The 12,409-nt window shown below is 42.9% G+C and overlaps 1 protein-coding gene across 4 annotated transcripts in view; it reads right to left on the bottom strand.

Moving 5' to 3' along the window:
- Nucleotides 1–12,409, bottom strand: part of EGFLAM (EGF like, fibronectin type III and laminin G domains) — a 169,024-nt gene that overhangs the window by 69,521 nt on the left and 87,094 nt on the right. For all 4 annotated transcript variants that reach the window (XM_061616668.1, XM_061616689.1, XM_061616659.1 and 1 more), the window contains exons 8-10: nt 4,179–4,294; nt 2,893–3,235; nt 709–809 (exon numbers count right to left, since the gene is read on the bottom strand). In XM_061616668.1, coding sequence (XP_061472652.1) covers nt 709–809; nt 2,893–3,235; nt 4,179–4,294 — 560 coding nt within the window. The remainder of the gene's footprint in view (nt 1–708; nt 810–2,892; nt 3,236–4,178; nt 4,295–12,409) is intronic.

Below are 12,409 nucleotides of genomic sequence, written 5' to 3'. Positions count from 1 at the left end.
CCAACAGACCTGAGTCAACAGCTACTAAAGCAGGCTAGGTATTTTTAACTAAAGAGGCTTTGCTCATTGGAGGTAGAGCCAGTCACCCAGATGTAGCTGCAGCTCTGTTCAAAGCTCAGTCCGGGTTTAATTGTTGCTGAACCAACATTTGAGCTGGCTCATCCGACTCTCCAGCCGACTCTTCTCTCAGAAGTTATCCAGGGTGCTACCCAGTTTGCTTGAACTTTTCCTCACTAGAACCTGCCTGATCTCTTCTTGCTTGACTTTTATTGAAACCTGAAGCTTGCACTCCTGTGTGGGACAATATTCACAAGACAGCTTCATGTACAAAAATTGTGGGGAAAGTCCACTTGAGGCCACTTTTCCATTTCAGTCATCCTTTGAGTTTCCCTCACTTGTTAGCAGAGCATAGTACCATGCACCTTGTTGTACCTGTTCTAGCATGGTATAATTATATCACACTTCAGAATGAGACTGTCTTTAAAAGCACATGGAGTTCCAACCTAGTTCTGCAAACTTTCCATGGCTCCCCTATATTTCAATTAAAAAAACCCCAAAACTTTCTATCATAGGAGAAGGGCATTTTGCCAAACTCTTCAGTTTACTATTCTCAGTGCAAACCTATCAGCACAGCATCATGTTTCCATTATTCAAAATATAATGCAACATTTAAAAGGGCTTTATTGATTCAAGGTCATATGCACTTACCCTAAATTCAACAGTAATTTGGAATGTTTGGTAGGAATTTTTCAGAGGTTCAAAGGTGATGTATGAGTAGCCAAAGAACTGAGGATACTGAATACTAATATCTGAAAGGCAACAGTAAGAGTATATTGCTTAGCAGTTAACCTCAAAATAAAATCAGTAGATACATTTAGTATTAGCGGGCATTTTCTACTGCAAGTTTTATTTATCAGCAGCAGTTTGACAGCTTGGCTCTGTTTTTCCTTTAACCATTCCAAGCATAAGATTTTGAAGAAACGCCAGCTGCCCCCCTCCTCGGCATGTCTCAGGAACAGCTGGTTTAATCTGTTCCTCATCCTATTGGTGTCCCAAATTAAGGCTCCACCTCTGGGTTTTGTTGTGGGGAAACAAACCTTAAGGTCTAATGTGGTACTCATCACTGTGACAATGGTTGCAATTACACTTCATGGTAAGCCGTAAACCATGATTTGCTGTGCACAAGTGAATCACACTTGCTTTACTCCTCCCAGCTCCTCCTGCGAGGAAGAAAACTATGATTCCTGCCTTAGCACTACATCCAAACCAGGAATTGTGGTTTGTTTTGCTCCAAAAAACCACAATCTGTATGTCAAGAATAAACCTTGGCTACAGATCATAGTTTGTTGGGAATGACTGATTCAGACATAATGCTGGGGTTGAGGGTTTTTTCCTGCCACAGCAAAAGCAGGGAGGAGACAAACGGCAATCTCCTGTGCATTCACAGTAAATAATTAACTATGGTTTATTGTGATGTATGAACTGGGCCAGCATCTAGAGAGATTACAAAGCACAATATCTTGCTATGTTTGCTTCTAAAAATAGGCCAAGGTGCTTTCTCATCCTTATGCTCTGCTCACAGGTATGTATTTCTGAACTACACCAATTCCATATTTATTTAATTTTAGGATCGCTATCCACACTTTTCAGTTCCACAAGGAGCATTCAAAGTGGCTAACATAAATTAATACAAATAATCAAACCATATAGCAATATGCCAAAATATGAAAAGAAGCAGAAGTATCAGTAGAGTTAATCAACAATTCAAATTCCATCAGCATACAATCCAAACGCCTGCTTAAATGCTAGTGTCTTCAGTTGGAGGCCAGGGCCAAGTGAACTTCCAAGACAGGGACTGCCGCATCACGGATGCCACAACAGAAAAGGACCTTTCATGAAGTACATCCCAGAAGAAGGTGAGATGTACAGAAGGTACTTACCAGTTAACCTCAGTGGATGAGCAGATTCATATGGAATGACACATTAGTGGCATGTGACCAGGAGTACAGAGTGCCTCACCAAGACGGGGATGGGGTGGAGGAAGATGGCATGGTCAGGGGACCTCCGGGTTCGCAGTGGTAGCTGCTGCCAACCCAGAGCTCCCTTGTTCTCATTACTGCCTCATCTGCCCCATCCCTATCCAGGCAAGCAGCAGCGTCACTGCTGTTGGGAGGGTGTGACTGATGCTCCAAGCACCACTACTGGAAGGACGTGGTATTTAAGGTATTATGGTTCTATGCCATTCAGGGCTTTAAAGAGGACAGCAAGCACTATACCAGAAACAGACACTGGTATAGAAAAAGAGTAACATGTTAAAAAAAAAGTGCTGGTCAAAACTCTAGTTGCTGCATTTCACAGCTGAAGTTTCCAAACAGTCTTGAGAGGTAGCCCATTTATGGTGCATCACAGTGGTGCAATCTAGATATAATTAAACCACACACAACATTTGAGAGGTCTCTCTTTCCCCATAAATGGATGCATTTGGTCCTAGAACATGGTACTCATGACCACAACCCCATCTGGGAATCCAAGAGCAATGCCAGGCCAAGGAGCCCTCCCAAACAGATGTCTCTGGAAAGCTCACAAGTAAGTCACAATGAAAATACAGCCACCTCTAGTCCTTTGTCCCACAAATATCTAGCATGTACATTCATGTCACTTCTCAAAAGGTATGCTGCTTACCCAAGCACAATAGTAAACGTGTACTCTCTCCACAGGTTTTTCTGAACCTCACCATGCACCTAAACACGAGGTACACCTTTTCCAGCTATGTTTCTTGTATGTCTGCTAGTGCTAAACCAAACACTCAAGAAGCTCTTTTGCAAGCCTGCTCTAAGTAAAGCTACTGGCAGAACAGACACTGGAAATGCCAAAGTTTTCAAGTAAGCCAACCTTCTGAGCAACTCTCCCCTCCTTTGCCAAGGTTGCAGTGGCACAGAGAGCCACTCCGCTCATAATCATTGACACAAAAGCTGTCGGCAGAACAGATGGTTTCATCACAGGACAGATCAGACTGCTGCACCACTGAAGCCCCACTGTTCCTCCTGGTAGCCTTAGCGGTGATGCTGGTAGAAGTGGTGGTCCGTGGGCGAAGTGTAGATCTTGCCGGGGAAGTAACAAGAGTTGAATGAGTTGAAAGCAGTCTAGAAAGCAGCCTTGTAGTGAAGCCTGGTGTGATCTTGGTTTCAACCAAAAACTTCCTGTTGCCACCTTTGATAGCAGGAAATGGTTTCAGCTGATGAAAGATAAAAATAAGTTTAGCATAATGAGCTGCACATTTTGCATCTAAATGAGAACTATATAAGACCATAAGGAGAGCCCTGCTGGATCAAACCAAAAGCCTATACAGTCCAACATCCTGTTTCCTCAAAGTGACCAACCACATCCCTATGGGAAGCCCTCAAGCTCAACATGAGGGCAATAGCCCTTCCCTGCTGTTGTTTCTCAGCAACTGGCATGCAGAGGCAATTTGCCTTTGATCCTGGAGGTCCAATCCAATCTTTCTTTATTACAGTCAGTGATCAGCATATGATCCTGGAGGTATTATATAGCCATGCTTACAAGTAGCCTTCAACAGCCTTGCCCTTCATGAATTTGTCTAATCCCACTTTAAAGCCATTTAAGTGATGCACATTGGTCATCACCAGATCTTCTCGCAGCAAATTCCATAGCTTAACTATGCACTGAGTGAAGAAGTACTTCTTTTTGTCTGCCCTGAATCTCCCAGTCTTCAGCTTCATTCTATTATTCTGTCATTACCCACTTTTTCCACATCATGCATAGTTTTATACAGAGCTAATGTCCCTCCTGACTCACCTTCTTCTAAACTAAAAGCCCCAAGTGTCATAACGTTACCCCGCTGACATGGAGCCACCAGCCACCACTTTTTCCTAATGAGGCCTAGCATGAAATCACATCCTTTGCTCCATCCATTTTTAACTGTGTCCTGCCCACTTTTGCTTCTGGCCATGCCCAGCACTGGTATGTGACCTCCAGACAGTTACCCTCAGGCTGAAAAAGCCTCCTCAACCCTGACATACAGAGGCAGACTCATTATGTCACTGGAACATACATTCATTTATACATTTGCACCCTATCTTTTTCAGACCTCTGTTTAAATGCTACACCAAAGCGTATTTCGAGGCACTTAAATGCCGGCGTGACACCTTTGGATTTACCTCATCAATGTAAATGTCATAGTCTGAGTCATCAGTGTCAATTCCATCATCGTCTCCAATTCCAGAGGCTGTAATATAGTGATGCCCATAGCTTCCACTCCCTAATTCTTCCGGGCCTATGAAGACAAAACTGGCATAGTTACATACATATGGTTTCAGTAATACAGTCCATGCTAATATAGCAATGTGGTTAAAGGGTATTAAAGGGTGTCTGATCCCTATTAAAGTGCTCTTGAATATCAGTCCTTTGCTCCTTGCAGAGAATGCCATGCAAGGGTAGAGCCCCGCAGGCAGCTTCAGCTCAGAGGGTAGCATTTCCCTTCTGGATATTGACAGAACATTAAAATAGTTTAAGACTCATTTGTTTGCACAAGTCAGAATCTTGATGAGTTTTGGGGGAGTAGGAAATTTATTCATTTCATTCAGTTTTTTCATAGCCCTGTATCCACATACAAAGCATTTTTAGATGTTTTGTTTATCTAGGGCTGTGTTGTTTTTATTCTGCTTTTTAACCACTGTGTTGGCTTTTAATTTTTTAGCTGCCTTTTATTTATTTATTTATTTATTTCATTTATAAACCGCCCATAGCTAGTAGCTCTCTGGGCGGTGAACAAAACAGGATTAAAATACAATATTACAATAAAATCAATAACAAATAGCAGCAAGTTAAACTAAAAATGTTAAATATGAAACACTGAACATTAAAATGCCTGGGAGTATAGCCAGGTTTTAACCTGGCGCCTAAAAGAAAGTACCGTAGGCGCCAGGCGTATCTCCTCAGGTAGGCTGTTCCACAGTTCGGGGGCCACCACAGAAAAGGCCCTAGATCTAATAACAATCCTCCGGGCATCCTGATGAGTTGGTACCCGGAGGAGGGCCTTGGATACTGAACGAAGTGGACGGGTAGGTTCATAGCGGGAGAGGCGTTCCACAAGGTATTGCAGTCCCACACCGTGTAAGGCTTTATAGGTCAAAACCAGCACCTTGAATCTGGCTCGGAAACAGATAGGTAGCCAGCGCAAACGGGCCAGGACAGGTGTTATATGCGCGGACCGATGGGTCCTCGTCAACAACCTAGCTGCCGCGTTTTGCACTAGCTGAAGTTTCCGAACAGTCTTCAAGGGCAGCCCTACGTAGAGCGCATTACAGTAATCCAATCTAGAAGTTACCAGAGCATGAACAACTGAGGCGAGATCGCCACTGTCCAGACAGGGGCGTAGTTGGGCTACTAAGCGAAGATGGTAAAACGCATTCCGTGCCACCAAGGCCACTTGAGCCTCAAGCAACAAGGAAGGGTCAAAAAGGACCCCCAAACTACAAACCTGTTCCTTCAAGGGGAGTGTAACCCCATCTAGAACAGGATGAACATCCACCATCTGGGCAGGTAAAGAGCTCACCAACAGTGTCTCGGTCTTGTCTGGATTGAGTTTCAGTTTATTAGCTCTCATCCAGTCCATTATCGCGCTCAGGCAACGGTTCAGCACATCAACAGCCTCACCTGAAGAAGGTGAAAAGGAGAGATAGAGCTGCGTGTCATCAGCGTACTGATGGCAACGCACTCCAAAACTCCTGATGACCGCACCCAGAGGCTGCATGTAGATGTTAAAGAGCATGGGGGACAAAACCGACCCCTGAGGGACTCCACAATGGAGAGTCCAGGGTGTCGAGCAATGTTCCCCAAGCACTACCTTCTGGCGACGATCCGCTAAGTAGGAGCAGAGCCACTGCCAAGCAGTGCCCCCAACTCCCAACTCCGCGAGCCTCTCCAGAAGGATACCATGGTCGATGGTATCAAACGCTGCTGGGAGATCAAGGAGAATCAACAGAGTCACACTCCCCCTGTCCCTCTCCTGACAAAGGTCATCATACAGGGCGACCAAGGCTGTTTCAGTGCCAAAACCTTTTGAGCCTTTATTGTATTATTATATTTTCAGTTGTATATTTTACTTTTTTTCTAAGTGGCTTTAGGTTATATTTAAGAAAAGCAGGACAATTGTTTAATAAACAAACAGAGATATGTAGATGCTTTTCCAGTCTTTTGAGACACATTTCAATATATCCTACTGTATGCAGTAAAGTAAGTAATATACCTATAAACTGTTTAGAGGTCTGTAAAATGCTTAGAGGGCCCAATTCAAGGTGTTAGCACTAGCAGATAAAGCCCCAAATGGCTTAGGACTCAAGTACCTAAAATAGTGTCTTCCCCAATATCAACCATCTCAGACCCTATGATTGACAGGTGACACCTTATTGATGCTGCTGCCACTAGGGACTGCACAGCTGGTGGATACTCATGACAGGAGCTTTTCAGTGGTGGCTCCTCATTTGTGGAATGCCCTCCCTGGTGAGGTGTGTCTGTCTCCATCGTTATTGACTTTCAGGAAGAATTTGAAAACATTCCTATTTACCCAGGCATTTGATGGCTGAAGGACACTGTTCCTGGCAACCATGAGATCCCTGGATTCTCTCATCCAAGAATGTTTTAAACTGTTTCTAGTATGTCTTGACTGTTTTTAGAATGCTTTTTGTGAATGTGTTTGCCACCTTGGGCAACTTCGGGAGAAAGGCTGAGATATAAATTCAATAAATTAACAATAAATTTTGTTCTAGTAGGCAGTACACACATTTTGTTAAATAAAATAAGAGAATGCAAAAGATTGCATCCTTAGGGCTATTTATTCATCAGATGCTATAAGCAATCACCCTGAGCAACTCTTAAGCAGAATTGCACATTTAATGAAAATAACCAGCAACAGTTATTCTTGTGTAACAAAGCAATCTCCTCTCTCCACCCTCCCCATTACACAGTAATGGGACATCACAGCCCTATTCAATGTCAGTAGCCCTATTTGGGCACTCTCTCTCATGCAATTCTATCTACATGAGAGGGGAGAGTGGGGCCACACTCACTTGCTCTGCCCTTCTGTCACCTATTTGTTGCCACCTTGCACACACTGAAGAGGAAACTGAAGGTGGGGACCCTGCTGTCTCGCCTTTATGCTCCCCGTGTAATTTAGGATCCCTGACTGTTCAGGGTTCCAAATCTCATGGTGAGCCAGCTTGCAGGCACAGAGCAGGCTCCCCACTTCAGACCTTCCCCCTCCAAGGCAAGGAAGTCAGTGATGGAGATGCAACAGAGGGGGTGGGACATCAACCACAGCCCCACTCTCTTTCCTGATGTGACTGGAATTGCAAGAAGATGAATGCCCAAACAGGGCTATTGCCTATGAAAGGTCACTTATGGGCATGTCATGGAGGAGGCAGGATATGGACATTATCCATGCTGTCCACATCATTGTCATCCTATCCTGCTATGGTCTCCACCAGCAAAAACAGTTTTGCAGCACTTTGGAACCTTACAAAGCCTCTTAAACCAGAGGTAGCCAACATGGTGCCCTTCAAATGTTGTTGAACTCCAGACTCCCATCAGCCCCAGCAAGCATGGCCAATGATCAGGGATGATGAGAGTTGTACTCCAGCAACATCTGGAGGGCACTATATCGGCTACGCGTTTTAAACCATAGCAAGACAGAAGGCATGAAACCACAGTCAGTAATAGTTTTATTATATATCTTCAAGTCTCTGGGGAAAAAGTTCCAGCTGCAAAGAATACAATGATTCTTTATGTTGCAAGGTGAAAAAAACTAGCAATGATTCTTCTGGTAAGTGCCATGACTGTGTACTTTTGCTGTATCCTTATGTTTTGATGTCTTCACACATGAAGACGAAACCGTCCAATCCCCCGCAGTGTTTTCAGTTCCTTTTGTTCTCACATTTCCCCTGTCCAACCACAACAATATCACAAAATAGTATCGTCTCTCCAAGTAAGCAGAGATATTTGTAAATACTCTATTATTCCTGGGGTGAGAAAGAGAGAAAGTTTTATGTAACTGATGAAGAGCTCACTAATCGATAATGGGTAGCTGGTCAATTATTGTTAAAGCAATGGTATTTCTGCAAATGCCAAAATGGTGGGCAACAATAACTAAGGGCGTGCAGAATTTCATTACAAAGTCCTTTCATACAGGTCTTCATCGTGCAATGACCTGACAACCGACTTGACACTCTACCATCCTTGTAATCCCGCACCCATAATTAATGGAAAGCCCTGCAGGGGAGCCACTGAGAAAATAAAGCCTCTCTCCAAATAATCAAGGATTAGGTTATATCAAACAAACCTTGTTAAAATAAATAAGAACCTGAGAAAACCTCTTGCTGCTGCTAATTAGGTGACAACTGAATATTGATCAACAGCCTACAAAGCCATTTTATTAACAGCCCGATGTCACAGGCTTACACCACTTACATTTGGAAAATCATTGTGTTTGAAGTCTATATAATGTAACTTTGCCTAATGGCTAAAACCTAGTGAAAAGACCAGCCTCTTCCATTCAAGTTGATGAGTAATTTATTGGCTGACACTGGGAAAAAGCCAGATGTTTTATTTCACTTGCTATGCAAACTGCTCAGAGAACATAATCAATTTAAAAGACAAAAATAAATAAAACAACAAACCAATAAAACAAATAAATTTCACCAAATACTGCTTACCTAACAAAAACAAAAGGAGACGCTAAGGCTTATTTATTGACCCATACTTTCCAGGTATTCATTCTTAGCTCTTCTTTGTATATCACTCCAGTTGCTGTTTTGTTTCTTAAAAAGCACCATGATGTAGAGGGTGTATGGAGATTATTTATTTATTTATTTATTTATTGCACTTTTAGACCGCCCTATAGCAACAGGCTCTCAGGGCGGTGTACAACAGGATAAAAACACATTTAAAACCAGCGAATGTGAGTACAACATATAAGTATAAAACACATTAAAAACAGATTAAGACAAAATTAATAAAAATTACAATTAATTAACTATAACATTAAAATTAAAAACTAAGACTAAAATGCCTGGGCAAAGAGGTAGGTCTTTACCTGGCGCCGAAAAGATATCAAAGAAGGCGCCAGGCGTATCTCGTCAGGAAGGGCATTCCATAATTCGGGGGCCACCACCGAGAAGGCCTTAGATCTCGTTATTGCTCTCCGGGCCTCCTTGTGAGTTGGAACCCGGAGAAGGGCCTTCGACGTCGAGCTGCTTATTATGAGATGGGGCTCATACACTGCAAAGACCTCTTGGCTAGAAACATTGCATGCACACACACAGAGAGAAAGACACACTGGATCCCTGGTCACTGAACACCAAGCTACCCATACTCAGCAGTGGACAGGTTTTTCTTTCCTTGTAACCACGTTACTAAGAGCTGCTTATTACTATTCTCCACAGGAAAGAAAGGCAACTATTCCTCTCTATATAAAGTAAATGGATGAATGTACATAGAGATACCATTCAACATGGGTTAAACTTGCTCTTTGCTCATGGTGACTTGTGAGCCCAACCACTGAGAATCAAACCTGCTCCTCCATAGCCCCAAGCAGGGATGCAAGGATCTGTCAATTTCAGTCCTCTGAATTTCCCATTTTTTCCAAACTTAAATTCGGTTCTTCACATTTCTGCAGCAATTCTTCAGCATTTTAGTTTGAATTTTTCCTAATAAACACATTTTGCAAGCAATTTCTCCTAATATCATGCATTTTGTATGTTATTTCCATGAATATATTCATTTTTACACACGATATATGCACTTTTGTAAACATTTCTTGGTTAGAGAACTTCATCGCAAAATTCAGAGAAGTGCTGATTTCGAAGGATGGCTGTGTTTCAGTTCTCATATTATTTTGGAAAGTGCAAATTTGACAAATTTACCTTAAATGCAAACGGAATCAAATTTCTCCCGCATCCCTAGCCCCAAGCGGTTCTGCGAGAAACTCCCCACATACCCTTGGGCTGAATTCCCTTAAGGGAAAATAATCTGAAGGCTGTGTGCCCAAAGTGGGTGGGGCCAATATCAAAAGTAGGTTGGACCAAAACACAAGCACACACAAATTACACACCACACATTCACACAAGACACACAAAGAGGCCTGTGATGAGTCCAAGAGAGACACCAAGGCTCACTGCCCATGCCTGCTGCCATCCCAGGAGATGGGAAGGCGGCCTATTCTGGATGATGTTGCACTCCCCTGGAAGGAGCAGATTAATCGCTCGGGGGTGCACCTGGATTCAACATTGTCACTGGAAGCTCAGGTGGCCTCAGTAGGTAGTAGGAGTGCCTATTTCCAGCTCCGGCTGATTTGCCAGCTTCGGCACTTTTTGGACACAGATGATTTGGCCACAGTACTCCATGCTCTGCAGCTTCCAGATTGGATTATTGCAATGAGTTCTACGCGGGGCTGCCCTTGAAGACAAATCAGAAACTTCAACTGGTCCAAAATACAGTGGCCAATTACTGCCCGGGGTTGCTTTTAGAACCCATAAAAACCCTGTTCTAAAACAGTTCCATTGGTTGCCAGTTCATTTCCGGGCCCAATTCAAGGTGCTCACATTAGTGTTTACAGCCCTATATGGCTTAGGTCCCAAATATCTCAGAGACCATCTCCTTCCCTACAGACCCTCTTGGGTGTTGTGATCAGCAGAAGGGGCCTTTTTGATAGTTCAACCACCCTCAGAAGTTTGGGGGATGGTGGCTTGGGAGAGAGCTTTCTCTGTGGTAGCCCCTAAGTTGTGGAATTCCCTCCTTACAGAGGTGCATCTGGTAATCTAGCTGTATAGTTTTCTGTGAATGGTAAAGACACATCTCTTTACACTGGCATTCGGCACTTGAGACGTATGTTTTCAGGACCTATTCCTGTGAATGGAATGTGTTTTAATTGTTTTCAATACTGTATTTTAAATTTTATAAGCTGCCCGGACCTACTGGTAAAGGGTGGAAAATATATTAATGATCATCATCATCAGTGTACTGAAATAATGTGAAGACAGAACAGCAGAGGTAGGGGAGGGAATGATTCTGCTTCATAAGCAGCAGAGAATGCTGAGGAAGTGAAACTGAAGGAAGATGGACCAAAGAGAGGAAGGTAGCATGTTAGTAAAAGGAGAAAGAAAAAATACTGTTGAAGGAAAACTGTAAGAATGGTTAGATGATTTTTTCGAAGGGAGTGGGGAGGGAAAGGCTCTCTCTAACAGAGAACTGAGAACACACTGAGGGGTCATGATCTTGTGAAAAACGCCACAACACCACATTCTCTCTCTCTCTCCCCCACACACACACACACAAACAAACAAAACAAACTAATCTGGCTATGCAGGAAACTTCTTGCATAGCCAAATATTTTAATTCAGGTGCTCTGGGTCCATATCTCAGTGGATGTGGCATGATGGGAGAGGACTGATAGGCTGGAGCTGGTTAATGGGCCAGGGGTTACTCACCAATGCACTAGCATAAAACAGAATATTAGGAACCACCTTTTTAAATATCTTATGTATCATTATTATTGTTATTATGACATGCCATTATTGGGCTCTTGTTTTAGAGAGGGGCCAATTGCACACAAATTGGCAGAGCAAAAGACTTCTATCTTTGGTTACAAAAAGGATTAAAAACACTTATGTCTAAAAATAAACAGGATGTGGGACAAGCATGTGTCCAGCATCAAGGACAGATGACCTCCTATGAGGAACTCCAGGCTGCAAATTCAACAGAGCACATTGTACCTTGAAGAGGTTTCCATAAATATTCTGTTCAGAAGTTAAATTTAAACCCAACAAACCTCAACAAATACAAGCGTTCCATAGATTCTGTGCAATGGGCAAGAGTTGCCCCAAGGGGACCAGGAATGAAGGCCAAGACCACAGGAGATGAAAGGGGCTGGTATGAAAAGGAAGCCTGGATTAAAAATAGTACTGCTGACAAAATCCACAATAGCAGAATTCATGTTTAACATTGCAGTTCTGATAATTCAAAATATTGTTTTCCTCCCCACTTCACCTCCCCAATCCACCAGTATTGTAATGAATATTCTACTCGGGTTTATCCTGAACCTGCCAGTTTTCATTTTTGTCCATAGAGGATGGGATTAAATTTTACAAGAAAACTCCCCACTCCTCCATAGAATGTATTGCAACTTTCCCTATGTCCTGACACCATTACACCAGGACTGACCCAAGATATTGGCTCCCTGAGCTGAAGTCCAAGATAGTAGCCCCCTCATTCCACACACATAAGCCATGTACAGCATTGACAGCTGAGTCTTAGGTCACATCCACACCATACATTTAAAACACTCTTATACCGCTTTAAAAGTACCATAATACCAAACCATAATGAATCAGAAGAG

Source organism: Rhineura floridana, chromosome 1 (assembly GCF_030035675.1).
Source record: "Rhineura floridana isolate rRhiFlo1 chromosome 1, rRhiFlo1.hap2, whole genome shotgun sequence".
Lineage (NCBI taxonomy): Eukaryota > Metazoa > Chordata > Lepidosauria > Squamata > Rhineuridae > Rhineura > Rhineura floridana.
Note: the sequence above shows the minus strand (reverse complement) of the source record. Positions and strands in the feature narration are given on the sequence as shown.